Source organism: Sapajus apella, unplaced genomic scaffold (genome assembly GCF_009761245.1).
Source record: "Sapajus apella isolate SASKATOON/1434 unplaced genomic scaffold, GSC_monkey_1.0 scaffold2, whole genome shotgun sequence".
Lineage (NCBI taxonomy): Eukaryota > Metazoa > Chordata > Mammalia > Primates > Cebidae > Sapajus > Sapajus apella.
Genome location: NW_022436942.1, coordinates 10716194 through 10735077, shown reverse-complemented (window position 1 = coordinate 10735077; position 18884 = coordinate 10716194). Strand labels below are relative to the sequence as shown.

General features: G+C 43.3%; 1 protein-coding gene across 3 annotated transcripts in view; it reads left to right on the top strand.

The window, feature by feature from the left end:
- Positions 1-4190: 4190 nt before the first annotated feature.
- The window catches only part of IRAK3 (interleukin 1 receptor associated kinase 3), a 58117-nt gene continuing 43423 nt past the window's right edge, over positions 4191-18884 (top strand). For 2 of the 3 annotated variants that reach the window (XM_032288182.1, XM_032288161.1), the window contains exons 1-2: positions 4191-4412; positions 18466-18648. In XM_032288182.1, coding sequence (XP_032144073.1) covers positions 4280-4412; positions 18466-18648 — 316 coding nt within the window. In that variant the 5' untranslated portion in view covers positions 4191-4279. The remainder of the gene's footprint in view (positions 4413-18465; positions 18649-18884) is intronic. The other variant, XM_032288171.1, reaches the window with a different exon arrangement.

Below are 18884 nucleotides of genomic sequence, written 5' to 3'. Positions count from 1 at the left end.
AGGCTCCAGTGTGCGTTGTCCCCTCATGTGTCCATGCATTCTCATGGTTCAGCTCCCATTTATAAGCGAGAACATGCAATGTTGGATTTTCTGTTCCTGTGTCAGTTTGCTGAGGATAATGACCTCCAGCTCCATCCATGTCCCTGCAAAGGACATGATCTCATTCCTTTTTATGGCTGCATAGTATTTCACGGTGTATATATACCATGTTTTCTTTATTCGGTCTATCATTGATGGGCATTTGGCTCGATTCCATGTCTTTGCTATTGTGAATAGTTATTCTACATATATTTTAAATCACTGAGAACTAAGGCAGGATTAGTACTGGAGACAGTGACAATGAGCCAGGAACTAGAGAGTCTAAAAATGACCAGAAGGAATTGGAAATCAGCAGTTGACAGCAACCATGATGATATAATCTGATGATATAAAAATCAAAACTCAAAGGCAGTTTTAGGAATAGGGAGGAACATGGTCTGAGAACAACTGCCAACACTGAAAACGCAGGAAATTTCACATACTCTAGCTTTCACATAGGACCCTTGCTTCTTGGTAAATTACAAGATCCGGCAAAGCAGGCCTTTCTGATTGCTTCCCTCATCTGCAGTGATTTCCTGGTTCCTCTGAGTATGTGAGTTTGCCTACCCTGTAGCAGCAATTCAAGAGTTACCAAATAATTAATGGCCTCTTGACTCTGTTGCTCAGTGTGTTCAAGTAGTCCCTTTAAGGCGTGTAGAGAGGGCCGGGCGCAGTGCCTTATGCCTGTAATCTCAGCACCCTAGATCTGCCGAGGGGACAGATCACTTGAGCCCAGGGGTTTGAGACTAGACTGAGAAACAACGCAAAACCCCATCTCTACAAAAAATACAAAGGATGGCCGGCCGTGGTCGCCTGCGCCTGTAGTCCCAGGCTGAGGTGGGAGGATGGCTTGAGCCCGGGAGATGGAGGTTGCAGTGGGCTGAGATTGCACCACTGCACTCCAGTCTGAGTGACAGAGTGAGGAAAGGAGGAGGGGAGGGGAGGGGAGAAAGGAAATATGGCTTACATGACCTAGATGATTTCAAAACAATTTTACTTACACTCTATGTTGAAGGGAAGAAGGAAGATTCTGTGAAGCACTTTGAGGAAGGATAAAATGATGGAACAATGTTTCATCAGGGAAGCCCATGAGGAAGAGAATTTCTTAAAACCAAGTAGGTGTATGGAGGAGGGGCCACCTCATGAGGAAAACAAACATAATTTTACTCTGATTTGGTGTCTCTTCTGTTTTTCTGTTGTTGGTATTGAAGACTTTAAAGGCCATTTTTACCAGGTTTTGGATGGGAGTCTCGGGGCCCTCCTCCGCCTTCTTTAGTTTTCTTCGGATATCAGGGGCAGATTGGGAAATGAAATGAGAGGCTAGGACAGTGGCCCCATTCTGGGATGTAGGGTCTAGCCGAGTATATCGGACTAGAGCTTCTTGTAGGCGGCCTAGGAAAAGAGCGGGATTTTCATCTGGGAGTTGGGTGACCTCTCTTAATTTATAATTGACTACTTTGTTTGATACGGCATCCATTCCTCGAAGGAGATACCGTATCATGCGGTCCCGCCTGGGTATATCAGAGCCCTGACCTGCCTGATAATCCCACTGCGGGTCCTCATTGGGGACAACTTCAGGGCCTAAAGGAATTTGATTGTCTATGGCATGATCTTGGTCCGCCTGGTGCCGGGCGGCGGCCAGAATACGCTCGTGTTCCTCGGCCGTTAGGGTGGAGGTGCAGATGACCCTAATGTCATGCCAGGTGAGGTCATAAGTTTGAGTGAGGTACTTAAACTCTTTTATGTATGTAGACGGATCGGCGGAAAAGGACTCTAAGCGCTTTTCTATTTGTGCTAGATCTTGGAGGGAGAAAGGGACGTGTACCCTAACTAAACCTTCCGCCCCGGCCACCTCTCGAAGTGGAGCCAGGAGGGTGGGCTGGTGTGAGCGGGTATGGGCTGCTACCGGGGAAGTGAGAGGAGGTGGGGCCGCTGGGGAAACTAAGGGAGGTGGAGTTTCTAAGGCGGGAAGCGCGGAGGGAGTGGCCACCGGAAAAGCAAGAGGAGGTGGGGCCTCTGAGACAGGAAGCGCGGAGGGGGTGGGGGAAGGGCTAACGGCTGGCGGTAACTGGTTGTTAGGGTTGGCGGGAGGAGACAGATGTTCAGGCAGCTCCTCCTGCATTGAGTAAGGCGGGGGAGAAGTAATAGAGATAGCTGAGGAGGTTTTGCGAGGGACCTGGGCTAAAAGAACCTGATGTGTAGAGCAAGTGGAATAAAGGTCCGGGTGGGTACGGAGATCCCAAAAAGCCTGTACATAAGGCACCTCGCGATCTTTGCCTGTACGGCGGCAGAAATTGTCAAGGTCACGAAGGATATTGGAATCGAAAGTGCCAGTCGGGGGCCAATGTGACTGGTTATCGAGCTGGTACTGGGGCCATGCCGCTTGAGACAAGAAAATGAGTTTCTTTCGCCCCAGGGTTTGCGAGTATCCCAATTTGGAGAAGTTTTGCAATAAACACCCAAGAGGGGTGTTAAGGGGTATTTTGGACTCCGCGTTCCCCATGGCGTGCGCAGCAGTGGTTCCCTGCCAACGGCTGGGTAGATGCAGGAAGAGGCGTCCCCCTTACCACTGCAGATACCCAGAGAATTAACGGAGGGAAGAGTCAGAGAGGGCGTCCCCTGTCTGGCAGTTCCCGGAGGGGCTCCTGGAGCCGGAACGGAGGACCTTCCTTGGGTCGGCCGACGCTAGGCGAGGGGTCCGGAGAATTGGGAGGCACTACTGTGCACACCACGTGGAAGGAAAGGCAAGAGAAAAAAATGAACTTACCTTAGTCGGAGCGTAGAGGTGTCGGATTCAAAAAAGGGTCGCCAGAGGAGGAGGCTGCGGCCGGGCCGGCAGCCCGCGCTCCCGGGTTTCGGCACCACTTGTGCGACCCCGGCTGTGGGACCCCGACCCACGGAGGCAGGCGCTCAATAGACTCGAGGCAGGACGCGTGGTGACCGGTACCGACTTTATTGGGATCTCCGGGCGACTCAAGCGGGAAGGGAGGAAACGCGCGCTTTCTTTGTTCGGTCGACTTTATAGGGACAAAGGGACTGGGGCGGTAGGACAGCTGGTGGTGCGGGTGGTGATTGGTTCAGTGGGCCGCTGGGCGGGAAGGTTGCTGGTCTTGGGCCGGGCCAGGATAGAGTGAGATCAGGGACCCTCCCTGTGGGGGAGGAAGGGCCTTCCTTATCGGGAATTAGGTCCTTTCCACATGGCTGGGGAACGGGGCCAAAAAGTCCTCTACCAGACAGGTATCTACGTCCATCTTTTCTAATAATCATTCCATATATGCACATTTTTATGTTTCAATGCAGTAAAAGTAGGGAGGAAAATGTGACACACTTTTAGAGTGTCATGGGCTGAGTGGGGTTGTGAGTGATTATCTTCTTTTTTCAGTTTTTTCTGGGTTTTCCAAGTGTTCCTTGATGAACATGGATCGCTTTTCTGACAGAATAAAAAAGAAATAGGCCGGGCGCAGTGACTAACGCCCCCAAACGCAGGACTTTAGGAGGCCCGAGGTGGGAGCACCGCTTGAGGCCAGGAGTTTGAAACCATCCTAGGCAACGTAGCGATACTTACTAAAAAAGAAAAATAATAATTAGCAGGGCGTGGTGGTCCGCGCCTGTGATCCCAGCTACGCGGGAGGCTGAGGTAGGAGGATCGCTTGAGCCCAGGAGGTGTAGGCCCCAGTGAGCTCAGATCACCTCACTGCGCCACTGTCTGGCAACAGAGCATGACCCTGACTCAAAACAAAGAAAAAAGGAAGAAAATACAGGAAGGAAAGAAGGCATGGAGAAACTTTCCAAAATAAAGTTTTGAAAGAAGTGATGACACCTCTAGCAGTCCACGCGAGGAGACTGCCCCCATGGGGCCCGGTGGGCTCCCTGGAGCTCTGAGCTCTGGGCTTTCCCCAGCCCTCACTCGGTTGGTCTCTGCAGCCCCGTCCCCATCGCAGAGGCGAGAAGGGGCACAAAGCCAGCGAAGTGAGAGCTCGGGTCGGGGAGCCCCCAGGCCCGGCCGGGCGACCCCAGGGGCATCTCGAGCGAGGCGCGCCTTGCGTCACGGCGGCACCGCCCTACCGGGGCCGAAGCACGGCGTGTTCCAAGGGTTCCGCCGCCGTCGTGGAAGCAGGATTTCCGCGGTTGTGTAAGCGCCGGCAGCAGGCGTGCAGGAGCCTGGGCTCCGCCTAGTACCCGGGGCTCCGGCCGCCGAGCCATGGCGGGGAACTGCGGGGCCCGCCGCGCGCTGTCGGCGCACAAGCTGCTGTTCGACCTGCCGCCCGCGCTGCTGGGGGAGCTGTGCGCGGTCCTGGACAGCTGCGACGGCGCGCTGGGCTGGCGCGGCCTGGGTGAGTCGGAGGGGACCGGCCGGGAGCGGAGGGGGAGCCCACAGCGCCGCGAGGCCCGCTCGGCGCCGCCCTGCAAGGCTCGGGTGGCTCGCGGGGCTGGCGCGGCCTCCGGGAGGCTCCCACAGGGGAGCCAGCCCCCTCCCTTTCCGGGGAGGGCGCAGAGACTCCCTGGGACCCAGATGCCGGCCCTCCCTTTTCTTTCAAAGAGCTTTGGGTATCGCCGCAATTTCAAGGGAGCCGAGGCCTGGGAAAGACGGATAACCCGCGTGAAAGCATCTTCTGTTCGTCCGCGATGCCACCCTCACTGGGTTCGCAATGTGTGATGTCTTCTGGTCCTTGCAAAATCGCCCCAGAATATGATTTTCGTATTGAGACGTTTTTAGAACTTTCAGATATTTATCCCTTTGGTGTTTTCAATGCATCCCTAAGCCCCTAACTTAATTACCAGCGAAATGCTAAAGTAAAATACAATTTGCAGTGAACGTGGCTCCTAGTTTTCTTAATTAAATCTATCTTGTTTATTTACCCAATTTGTGGAATTAAGTTTTGTGCTATATAGCGGCTTTTTATTTTAATCTAAAACGCTGGCTTCAAAACTGTATTTTATGCAGACATTGGAAAGTTTAGCAACTGCCGGCTGAAAGTGTTGAGTGTAGCCAGAGATAATTCAGACAAAAATCTTTGTTTTGTTAAGAACAGGCATTTTTGGTTAGATTTGGCATTCCACAATGTCACTTTTAATGTTTATTGAAAAGAATCATGATTATGTCAAAATAGCTTTAATGGTCTGAAATAGGATTTTTCTTAAAGAAATAGCAGAAGACCTAAGAGGAGAGTTTTCTTTGTTACTGATGAACAGTATGGTCACAGTCTTTGAATTGTAGCAATAGGCGTCTAGTTATACAAAAAATGTTTGTATATTTTAAGCTGTGTAATTTTAAGTTATGGCTCTTAAGTAAAAAAAGAAAAAAAAAGTCTCAGAAAAGTGTCCTCTGATTTCTGGAAGACAGATTTCCAGTGTGCATTTGAGGGATTTTGAGGGTTAAGGTCACTCCCCCATCAGATCTTTTTGAGATGGATCATGGCATGGGCAGTATTTACACCCGTGGATTTCCTAGAGTTACTGACTTTGTGAAAGAAAAGTGTTTTTAGTCTAGTTCACCAATAGTGAATGGGGTCAGGTGGGTATCATAAATTAGTGGGGCAGATTATTCGTTCTCTCTCTCTTTCTCTCATCTCTGTTGATAACATTGAAATCCAGATATTCATACTTTACATGGATTATCTCATATAACCCCTCCAATCACGCTGTGAGTCATCATCTCCAGTGGCTTTTTTTTTTTTTTTTTTTTTTTTTAACAGATCAGGAAACTGTGGTACAATTTGGTTAAGTAACTTGTTTCAGTTCACCAGCTGGAAGTGGAAGAGCCAGGATCTGGACCAAGGCAGTCTGGATCCAAGGCTTCTGCCTTTCACCCCAGCCACTCTGCACTCCTCCCCTTACTGCTGTGCTCTTTTTGTCTACAGCCTCCCTAAAGTACAGACATTTCTGGCATCAAAGAACAATTCAGTGAGCCATTTCAGTCATGCAGTCCCATTTTCCTAGTGGTGAAAATAAATGAGGACCACCCAAATGAGAACAAACAAAAGCTGTTTATTCAAAGCAAGGCAGTCAGCCACCATTACTTGAGTTTGGCAGAGACTCAAAAGCAGGCAGAGGATGGAGGAGGGTGAGAGAAGCCTTCAGCTATGTCCTGATTGGAGGCTGTTGATATGGGGAAGCTGTAGCTGAGCTACCAAAAGGGGGGCATTCTTTGTGTTTGTTTGGGAGTAGATAATTAATTGGCTTTCTCTGGTTGGCCTTAAGTTGGAAGTAGGAGCAAAAATTGAGGAAGCCGTCAGTAATTAATCAAGTCCTGGCCATTTGGGGCAGGTTGCTACAGGGGTTTGTGTTTGGCTGCCTGGGCTAGCTGCTACAGTTTACAATTGCTGACAGTTTAACTTGTTGGATATTGTAGACAGTAGGTCGGCTTCTTGGAGTGGTTGATGCACATTGTCTTCAGAGTTCTATTTTTATATATAAGCCGGCCATTGTCCCTTTATGTCATTCTCTCACAGGGAAAGAGTCTAAAATGTTTACTCCATGACACTTCAGCTGTAATTCATTGTGCAGGTGGTCATGCCTACTGACTGCCTGGACTACGGAGCTGGCCCTGACCATGTGCTTCACAGTTTTTGGCTCAGCAAGAAGGCAAGGCTAGCCCAGTTCAGAGTGTTGAGGCAACTGTCCATGCTAAACATGCTGAGTTTTCCTATGGGCACAGTGAAGGGAGAAAGGAGAGGAGATGCAAGTGGGGAAAACTTGACCTTTGCAAGGGGAAGGAGAGTGATGGAGGACTGAATCAAAGAGGCAGACCCTTGTATGCGCAGGACAGCTGAGAGCCCACTTTTAAATATAGAAAACAACTGTCATGGTACTAAGTAGAGCTCTCTCGAGCTGATCATGATTCTTGATGATGGGGAATATCAGGCTGTGTTTACAAAGGCAGCTCATACAGCAGCCTATATGATATGATCAGTGTGTGCAGGATAAGGTAAGCCAATCATTCACAAACCCAAATCATCTATGCAGTCTTTTAAATACACAGATGCCCAGGTCCCACTCCTAGAGCTGCTGATTCGGTAAGTCTGGGTTGAGGGTCTAGCATCTTTCATTTTTTGTCAAGCCCCAGGAGTGAGTCTGATGCACAACCTGATTGGGAAGCCATTGCTTAGGCCAAATTCTCTTCTTGAATAGCGTCTTCACATAACAAATATTTTACTACAGTCTTTCATTACCTCATTTAATTACTTTTATCTTTAAACATATTCTACGTATTATTCTGCAAATCACTTCTGTCAAATATTGTTATTAAAAATAATGTAATCACAAGATAATGTATTCTGTGGTTATCATTGATGACTTTACGGCTTTTAGTGAAAGCAAGAGCCCAAAATCTTAAATTGGAAAATGTTATTTACCTTACAGACACGATAACGTGCATATAGAACCTCTGGAGACAACTCATCTGATTGCATTACCATAGATTGATATTTAAATTAAATTGTTTAGAGCAGCTGACACCATAAAACCTCTTACCACTGATGATACACTGAGAAATGCTTTTTGCAGATAATATATAATAGGCTGTATTCAATTTTCTTCCTCTCAAGAAAGGAAAAAGAAATTACTATATAAATTATTACTAATTACTTAAAGAAATTAGATGTAAAATCACATTAAGTCTGCATTTGTGTATTCAATAAAGATTCAAAGTACTAGTCGTAATAATAATAAAGCTATCTCCTATTAAGGGCTTACTATTGGCCAGGCACTGTGGTAAGCATTTTACATGGATTATCTCATTTGCTTATCACAACAATTCTATGAGGTAGACACTCTTCCTATTTCCATTTTATAGATGGGGAACTGATTCTCAGTGAATTTAAGTAACTTGCCTTGAGTCACAGTCCTCTAAATGGCACACTGAGATTCTAACCAGATGATCAGACTGCATAGTCTATGTCCTTTCTTTTCTTTTCTTTTTAAATTTTAGATAGATGTGGTTGTTTTTTAAGAACAGCTTTAAATTTGTAGAAAAGTTTAGAAGATAGTAGGAAAAATTCCTGGGTACTCTGCATCTTTCGCATACACTCCGCACCCAGTTTCCCATTATTAACATCTTGCATTCGTGGGCTACGTTCATTACAATATTGCACCTTATTATTAACTAAATTCCATGCTTTATTCAGACTTCCTTTGCTTTTACCTGATGTCCTTTCTCTGTTCCAAGATCCTATCCAGGATACCACGTTATATTTAGTTGTTGTATCCTCTTGGCTGTGATGGTTTCTCAGATTTTTCTCGTTTTTGATGACTTTGACAGTTTTGAGGAATACTGGTTGGTACTTATCTGCTATTTTGTAGACTGTTCCTCACCTGGGATTTGTCTGATGTTTTTCTCATGATCAGACTGAGGTTATGGATTTGGGGATGGAAAACCATAAAGTACTGACCTGTATCCAGGGTCAGTACTATTTATAGGAGTTATCACTGCTGATATTAACCACTGCTGATGTTAACCAGGCTGAGGTGGTATCTGTCAGCTCTCTGCCCTGTAAAATCACTGTATTTCCCCCTCTTTCTGTTTTGTACTTTTTGGAAGGAAATGACCTTATGCAGGAGAGCCTGTGTTTTTTGTGTTGCTGTTGTTGTTGTTGTCACTCAGTCGTCCAGGTTGAAGTGCGGTGGCACGATCACAACTCACTGCAGCCTCGACCTCCCAGGCTCCAGTGATCCTCCCACCTCAGCCTCCCAAATAGCTGGAACTGTAGGCATGTGCCACCACACCTGGCTAATTTTTTGTAGAGATGGGGCCAGGCTGGTCTCAAACTCCTGGGCTCAAGCAATCCTCCTGCTTCAGTCTCCCAAAGTGCTGGGATTACAGGTGTAGCCTCCGTGCCCAGATAAGCCTGGTTTTTTGACCACTGTGTTATTTATCTCACATTACAGTGTTATGTCTAACTCTCACTGCTCCTCTAAGTTAACACTCACTGCCCTGTTCCTCTTTATGGTAAAATTCCTCAAAAGGGCTATTTATACTCCAGGTCCTCCATTCTTCTTCGAACCCCTCCAGTCAGGCTTTCACCTCCCACTGCTTCATTAAAATTCCTCTGATCGGAAGTCACCATGGCTAAATCCAATGGTTGGTTCAAAGTTTTGATATTATTTGATGTAGTTGATCACTCCTTCCTTCTTGAAGCACTTTTTCTGAACATTACATGCTCTTGCTGGGCGTGGTGGCTCATGCCTCTAATCCTAGCAGTTTGGGAGGCCCAGGGGGGTAGATTGCTTAAGGCCAGGAGTTTGAGGCTAGCCTGGACAACATAGTGAAACTCCGTCACTACTAAAAATACAAAGTTAGCCTGGTGTGGTGGTGGGCGCCTGTAATCCCAGTTACTCGGAGGCTGAGGCAGGAGAATTCTTGAACCTGGGGTACCAATGTTGTAGTGAGCTGGGATCGCACCACTGCACTCCAGCCTGGGTGACAGAGCAAGACTCCTCTAAAGAAAAAAAAAAAAAAAAAAAGAGGGGAGGCGGATGGAGACAGCAAACCACCATGGCATGTATGTACCTATGCAACAATCCTGCAGAATGCAGGACGTGCACATATGCCCCAGAGCCCAAATACAATTAAAAAAACAAAGAATATTACATGCTCCTTATTTTCTTCTCTTATAGATTTATCTCTATGTCTTAGAGTGCCTCGACGGCTTAGTCCATGGACCTTACCTCTTCTGTTTATCTGCTAAATTCAAATAAATTCCGTCTATATACTAAATCCCAAATTTCTAGCCCAGGTCTCCCTCTGGAATGTCATCTTCATTCATCTGTTTGCCTATTTGACAGACACCTCCAACTTAACGGCTCAGAAGTGCTCCCCCTACCCGTCCCAAAGTTTTCCCATCTCAATAATGGCAGCTCCATCCTTCATTTGTTCAGGCCAAAAATATTAGGCTTTTGTGACTTAACTTTCTCTCACAAACCACATCCCGTCTCTCAGTAAATGATGCTGCTGACTGTGCCTTCAGGACCTATCTAATAATCTGACCACTTCTTACCACAGTCATCCTGGTGCCAACCACCATCAGATTCCACCTGCACTATTTTAACAGTTGGCTGACTGGGCTCAGACTCCCTGCTACTGCCCTTGACCAACAGCCCAGCGGTTGGCGAGCCTGTGAGGCATGTAAAGCGTATGCTATCATCGCTCTATTCAGAACCCTCTGGCGGCTTCCTCAGCCACTCAGAGCAAACCCTGAAGTCCTGCGTAGATTTTCTCACTTTCTTCTCCCTCTTGTTTGCTTGACGCCAACCACATTAGCCTCCTTGTTCCCTGAACACTCAAGGAACATTCTTCCTGCCAGTAACCTGTAGGCTTGCTTCTTCACTTCCTTCATGGTTTTGTTTAAATGTTACCTACTCTGACCACTCTTTTGTTTCGTTTGGTTTTGTTTTTCTGAGATGCAGTTTTGCTCTTGTTGCACAGGCTAGAGTGGAAAGATGCAATCTCAGCTCACTGCAACCTCCACCTCCTGGGTTCAAGCGATTGCCCTGCCTCAGCCTCCCAAGTAGCTGGGATTACAAGTGTCTGCCACCACACCCGGCTAATTTTTTGTATTTTTAGTAGAGACTGGGTTTCACCATGTGGGCCAGGCTGGTCTTGAACTCCTGACCTTAGGTGATCCACACACCTCAGCCTCCCAAAATGCTGGGATTACAGGTGTGAGCACTGTGCCTGGCTGTGACCACTGTTTTAAAATTGATACCTCCCCCACTCCCTTATGCCTCTTTTCCAATTTATTTTTCTTTGTATCATTTACCACCTCTCACATACTTCATATGTGTAAATATCTCTATGTATGTATAATATAAACTATATACATATATAAACACATATATGTTTATTTGTTTATTCTCCATCTAGAAATAAGCTTCAAGGGGACAGGGATATTTACTTTCTTTGTTTCCTGCTGACTTTCTTAGCATCTAAAATTGTACTTAGCACAGAGGAGGCACTCAGTAAATATATGTGTTTTAAATATATTAATGAATCAACAAATGTCTATTAAACATCCAAAACCTTGTTGGGCAGAATCTTTGACAAAGCACTGTAAATACAATGTCCTAGTCCCTGCATGTAAGAATTTTCCAATTTAGTGTAGGCAACAGACCTATAAAAGTTTAACAAGGGAAGAATGTGTGGGGAAATAGTAATGATATTCACCTGGGAATGAAATTACATAGCTTCTGACTGAAACCTTGATGTTGAGGGTGAATTCTCTCCCAGAGGTAGTTAATGTTTGGTTCCTACCTGTGTCTGGGATTAAGAGAGCAGGACAGACGGAGGGGCACCTGGGAAGTCACGCACAGCCCTCCCCTGTTATGAGTCCTACTCATGCGTGGAGTAAAAAAAATGTCCACATGAGCTTAAGTATGAATAAGAACTATTTCTTATAAAATGTATTAACTAGTAAGTGTTAATGCTTACAGTCTGGTGTGAAGAATAGATCTAACTTATAATTTTGACTTTTGTTTTACTTTTTTGGATTTAAAAATATCTTTAATCTTAAAAGTTCTTTTTAAAAATTGCCTAATTTTTTGCATGCTTTGTAGAAAGAAAGAGGCATCTTTCCTTTTTCCATTACAATACCTAAAAACAAGCTTTGTGAGAATGTAGTCTTAATTTTGCAGGGATTATGGCATGTGGTTATATGCAAATACAATGAGTCCAAATACGGATGTGTTGCGTTATTTGAAAAATCCCCTTCAGAGACATATTTGCATATGGAGACATGATTTCTGCAACTGAAAACCCCAGAGGTTAGCAATATCTGGCAAATCCTGTACTCTTGAAACAGCCTTCAAGGACCTTTGAGCAACTGATTTCTGAACTTCTTAGGTTGACTTTTTGGCATATGGGACTCCAATATGACTTTCAACAAAAGATTTGTGTTCCAAAAAAATGGTTTTAAACAATGCTTAACTAACAGCATATTTTTCTTAATTTATATTTTCAGTTTAGAATGCTTTTAAATTTATCAACACGATTAGTCATTGAGAACTTTTCTCTTTATTTTTATTTGATATGTACGGTGAGTAAAGAGCGTCCTATATTCTGAAAGGGAACGAGTAAGAGAGAGCTGAATAAAATGATGAATATTGAAGAATGTAATTAACATGTCAAGAGTTTGCTTTCCTGTTGTATCAGATTGGAGCTATTTTATAGAATTGGATCTAAATGAAGTATACATTTTATGGATGCTAATAATACTCTTTAGTGATGTTTCTATTCATAATGCATCATCATTAGAGAAAAGCTATTAAGTTGCAGTGTGAATCACCAGTTGGAAAAAAAGAAAATATTTCGTTTCCAGTCTGGAAGCAATCCATGCATGTAGGCAGTATTCATTTTAACAGTCTGGGTCAGTTTTTTACTATGAACTTCTGCCATTAGAAAGATGCCTTTGACTAATCTAGCTTTCCCTAGATTTGGTACAAACACAGAACTTTCTGCCCCAGTCAGTGTTAGAGAACTTAAAACCCCAGTTCATTTGGCATCCGTTCATTCACATTCCAGCTGAATCTCAGAAATGTGCCTTAGGGAGAGCATCTGATATTGGCAGTTTCTCAGCCAAGTCACAGGACGGGACAGCACATAGTCATGGCCTGCTGCATTTTTAAAAGGGAAATTGAGAAACTAAAAAAAGAAAAATGGAGAATGGAATTTATGGAAAGTATGGAATGAAAAGCTGACATTCCCTGGGACTTGAAATGTTAACTCTGGATTTCTTTAATTGCTATAAACTGTGCCTTTCCTACTGTGGGAATTGTTGCAAGCTAGAACATGTTTATACCTTTTTATATGTAAATATTTTATCTGAGACCCCTGCTACTAGATGGATCTTCCAAAAGGTGAAGCTTCAATCTTTGCATCACCTTTTCAGATATCTTAATGGGTCCCATTGATTTCAGAACGAAGTTCAGTTCTCATGCTAACAATCAGGGCCTCTGTCTGTCAATCAGCAAAAATGTATTGAACATGTAGTTTGTGGCCAAGCATGTTTCTGGAGATACAAGGTAATATAGAGACCTCCTGGAGCTTGTTCGCCTTTTTTTTTTTTTAACATGAACACTTGGCTCCAAGCATTCTTGTGTCCCTTTAGCTCTCTCATGTCCCCTTCACTGTTTCTGAAACAATTCGGCATTTAACAGACCCTTTTGTATTCCTTTAGCCTAGCGAAAACTTGCCCCAAGCCACTTCTGTTGCAAAGCTAATTTGGTTACCCCTTCTTTCCTTCCCTGACTGTAGTAGTCCAAAAAATCATTTTCCCTCATCACCGTTGTTAAATTATGTGCCTATGTCTTATCCCAAAGTTTCAAAGGGTAGAGGGAACGATTTTATTTTACAAAAGAAAAAGGAAGAAGCCTGTTCTTTAAATGTTCATTACTGTGAATTTATATGATACATTATGCCTAATACTCTGTAAATATTAGCCAATTAATTTTCTTTTCTTTCTCCTTTTTGTTTTTGGAGACAGAGTCTCACTCTGTCACCCAGGCTGGAGTGCAGTGGTGCAGTCTCGGCTCACAGTAGCTTTAACCTCCTGGGCTCAAACTATCCTCCCACCTCAGCCACCCAAGTAGTTAGGACTACAAGTGCATGTACACTACCAAGCCTGGCTAAATTTTAAATTTTTTATAGAGATGGGGTTTTGCCATGTTGCCCAGTCTGGTCGTAAACTCCTGGGCTCAAGCGGTTCTCCTCCCTTGGTTTCCCAAAGTGCTGGGATTACAGGTGTGAGCCACTGCACTCAGCCTCAATTAATTTTCTAATAGAAAAAGTAGAAACCTAAACTTTCCCTTTGCTGAAATTTGATATTTAGAGTTCTCTTGTTGGAATGGTCATTTTGAGAATAGGAAGTGTTTTAAAGATTAGAGGTGTTACAATTAATTAGCAGGCCCAGGGAAGAGCAAGAAGTTTTATTATATGTTTTAGGCGGGACTATAGGGACATTTGTTATTGAGAAGTTTGAGATTGTTCAGTGAGGCTGTTTTGCCTGGAGTTGTGTCGTAGGTCAATGGCAATGCCACTGCTAAATACACGTGTTCCTGCATTCACCCAGAGGCCCATGGTAATGCTCTGTTTTGACTAAGAACTTTTCTCCTTGGAAAGCAGGATAGTCTACAGGGCTCTGAGTCATTCATTTGTCTTGTTTTCAATCTGAAACTCTAGTGACTATTTTTTCCTCCCCAGGATACTATACTCTATCCAAAACTTCTTTAAAATTGGCCTCTCTTTAGAAGTACTCAGCTTTAGACATGGCATGGCTCAGGCTCCTGAAACTACCCCTCTAGAAAGGCTTCCCTGGTGTTCTCATCTTCAGTTAGAGGCCTGTCTTCATGCTCAACCCACACTTGGAACATACAATTACTGTATTGTTGGCACATAGTAGATACTCAGCAAATGTTTGAACTGCACTGATTTGCAGTATTTCTCTTAAGAGCTTGTAGAAATAGCTAAATAAAGTGTTTTTTAAAAATGTGCCTCAACCAAATAGACTATCTCATCAGAAAGAAATATATTAAAATTACATGACCACATTTGGCTAATATTTTTGCTTTTTCAAGGCTTCTTTTTTAAAATGATAAGCTATCTAAAACATATATTGGCATTTGGATAGTCTTTGCCTCTTTGTGAAAATCATCTCTTCAAAGAGACGAGGAATGAATATATTCTTAGAACTTGAAATACGGAGGAAGGGCAAAGACATTCCAACTCAGTGATATCAGATGTTTTATTCTAGCTATTTTTCTTTTCTTACAGCCTAAGCATGCATTCAAATAGAATGTCTGGATTTTATCTTCCCTTGTTTGATAGATAATTACAAATGCTGCTCCTCTCTTTAACTCTGTTCTGGTGTAGATTGTAACAGAGTAACAAAATTCAAGGTATAACCTTGTGTATGTCAGTCGGGATAGACTAAGCTATGCTGCAGTAACAAGCACCACCAAAATCTCAGTGGTTTCACATAGCAGAAGTTTACTTTTTGCTCCCAGGAAGGGCACTGAGAGTTCAGCAAACTGTGCTCCATGTGGTGGCTCAGTATTTCAGGCTGGTTTCATCTTGAGGCAGCCCCCTGTCAACACGTGAATTGTGCCCTGGCTTTTCAGTGTTTCTGGCTGGAAGAGACACAGAGGGGCGTCTAATCTGAAAGGGCAGGGAAATGGAATCCTCTATAATGGAATAGAGGGTTGGAAGTATTGGTGGCACTAATAATGTCTACCATGTCAATTTTTAGCTCACAGAAAGAGGACCAGTAATGGTTTCACATTGTGAACGCTTTTAACTTTCAGGATTTACTCATAGCCCCAATGGGACCATAAAGTTGATGCAAACTGAATATTCCAGCAAAGGCCTGTAGAACCAGAAGTGGGCAGGGGGGATGCCATATTAAGGCAGAAGATATTGCCTTTCTGCTGGCTTGATTTCAAATATTATAATGGGTGTAGCAACTCCCTAAGAAATTAATAACCTGTGAACTCTGAAACAGACTTTTTTTTTGGAAACAGAGTCTCACTCTATCTGCCAGGCTGTGGTACAATGGCATGATCTCAGCTCACTGCAACCTCCGCCTCCTCAGTTCAAGTGATTCTCCCACCTTAGCCTCCTGAGGAGCTGGGACTACAGGTGCACGCCACCATACCTGGCTAATTTTTGTATTTTTTTTTAGTAGAGATGGAATTTCACCACGTTGGCCAGGCTGGTCTCAAACTCCTGACCTCAAGTGATCCTCCTGCCTCAGCCTCCCAAAGTGCTAGAATTACAGTTGTGAGCCACCACGCCTGGCCCTGAAACAGACTTTTAACAGAAGAAAGTTTCACAAGACTTATCATTCTTCTGAGATCTGAGCAACCATTGCCTTTTAAAAGCACATCTGACTTTGAAGTCTCTCCTTGGTGGAGAGAGGAGTTCTGTCTCCTATGAGGTCACCTTGGTTACTGCTGGAGGTCAGCTTCCACATATTGGTGTGTGGCAGGATGAAAGGGTGCTGAGCTCCTAAAACCGGTTATGGTGGCATGCCAGGGGTCCCCCATGACCACCCTCAGATAACAGTGTGATTTTGTCCACAGACCTGCATCCAGGATCCTACATTTTTTAGTTTCTCTGGAAGATAAAGTTGTGAAAGGATGCCGCTGTCACCATCAATAGCCCAAAAACACATTGTTAATTTTAGTACTCAATATTCCAGATTGGGAATGCTATCATAGGAACAAGACCACCTTTTCTGTCACTTGCTTTCTTTCTCCCCCCTTTGCCTCAAAGTACACTTTAAAATTTGGAAGTTGTGCAGAAAGGCAATATAAATTTTCACTTGAAGAATCCTGTTAAATCAAGGCACCACAAACACTCATATACTTTCAGTACAGCTTTAAGATGTTTATGCAAAACCTTAATTGAATTATTTAAAGCCTAGTATCCTAGTAAAACATTTCCCTGATTTTTCCCAGATATTAGCTTTTAATCTCTCAAAAATGTTCAATAGCAAGACAGGGGGAACAAGACACCATTCCTCAAACCTTCAACAACTGAATCTAACTGTATTACAACTGAATAACAGCCATGCTGAAGGGGTGAGGAAGAAAAGAGTAAACTAAGTCACTTTGGTACACACAGCATCTTAACTGGATATGCTTTTATGCTAAGGACAGAAAGAATTATTGTGTTCTAATTTTGTTAATGTGTTTCTCACAGGGGTATGGGTTGGCAATTCTGAAAGTACTTTATCTGCATTATAGAGTTAAACAAACAAGTAAATATATTATCAATAATATTATTGTTGAAGAATAAAGTTACAAATGAGGAAGGATTGAAATATACCTTGTGATATTGGATTAGAATCAGAAGCATCAGAATAAATTCTTGGTATTTAACATATGCACATACAGATAGAAAGAGAGATCCATGGATTGGCGTACATACCTATGTTTCCTTGCTCTGTGTTCTTGGAGGGCCTAGAGGCAATGGAACCCTGGCCACAGTGAGCAATTCTAGCACCAGGATTGAGCTTCTATACACCATTGTCCAACAAAGAAACCAGCGATCATTAGACAAATAATTCTAGTCGTGGGAAGGGAGAAATACTAAATGAGCCTGGAGCACCTTGTAGCACCAGAAAACAAGGAGATACTCACAAAAAGATAGAGCTTGTCAAAAGAGCACAAGAGGCCTGCTGTGGTAGTTCACACATGTAATCCCAGCACTTTGGAAGGCCAAGGCAGGTAGATTGCTTGAGCATGAACCTAGGAATTTGAGACCAGTTGGGGCAACATGGCAAAACCCATCTCTACCAAAAAAGAAAAAAAAAAAAACCCACACAAATACAAAAATTTGCTGGGCATGATGGTGCAGTGCACACCTACAGCTGTAGCTATTCGGGAGGCTGAGATGGTAGAATTGCTTGAGCCTGGGAGTTGGAGGCTGCTGAGATTGCCCCACTGCACTCTGACCTGGGTGACAGAGTGAGATCCTGTCTCAAACAAAAAAAAAAGGAAAAAAAAATGGAGTAAAAAAAAAGAACACAGGAGCCAACCTAAATGGACAAAGCTAGAACAATTTTAGCAACAAAATTGTTAATGATAGTACTGGATTTTAACCTGTAGGATAAAATAAACATCCATGAGCCCATAGATATAAATAAACAACTGGATAAATAAATAAATAAATGTAGGAGAAAGGATAGCTGTTTTTTACAGAAGAGTTCATGAGCATAGAGGGAACAAGGGAAAATAGAAAAATCACCATTAAGCATATACCATAGTAATAATTGTGATAAATAAGATCCACTGGCGGATGCAAATATTAGTGGCCCAAATCCGAGGAGAAGCAGGGTATTTTCATAATCTTAAAGTAGCTCCCCCTAAATATTTGTTAATTGTAAAGGGAAAGATAATTTTATAGTAAAGACCCTGAAGATACTCCCTTCACCAAGTGATCAAAATAAACATTATTATTGATAAGACATTCCTATCCTAAACCTCTTGATATTATGTGCTGATAAGGACAATATAATTTACTGTCCTGAAAGACAAGGAAAGACCGAGGGAGCATCACAGATCGGAGGAAATTAAGTAGAAGGAACAATTAAATATAAGATCGAAAATTGGATAGGATCTTAGAACAGAAAACGGGCATTCGTGGAAAAACATGTGAAGTTAGAGTAAGGTTTGCAGTTATCACTGATTCTGATCATTGTATTGTGGTTAGTAAGATGTCAGCATTAGCAGAAGGCAGGTGAGTATATGCCAAATGAGTTCAAAATAAAAGTTATAAATTAGAGGAAAGTTAAAGTTATAAATAAGAGGAAATAAAACATAAGGTATGCAAAAACAATTATTTCAATGAAAGTACAGTAAACAATTCTTTGTTTCTTTATATTTCAATTTCCACAGCAGAGCGACTTTCAAACAGCTGGCTGGATGTTCGTCATATTGAAAAATATGTAGACCAAGGTAAAAGTGGAACAAGAGAATTACTTTGGTCATGGGCACAGAAAAACAAGACCATCGGTGACCTTTTACAGGTCCTCCAGGAGATGGGGCATCATCGAGCTATTCATTTAATCACAAACCATGGTAAATGCTGATTCTTATAATGTGGCTCTTAATCTGTAATAGGAACTGTAATTTGTAAATCTGAATATTGCATTTTATCCAAGACATTGACTCATGCTGTGTGTCAGTGATTCCTTACCTGTGGCTTTTATCTGGAAGGGACTTTCCACCTTCACATTTTCTTGTGACACTTTCTTCCCTTATCATTTAATGTATACAACATATTTCTTTCTACCACTTTATAGTTTTGTCTTTTT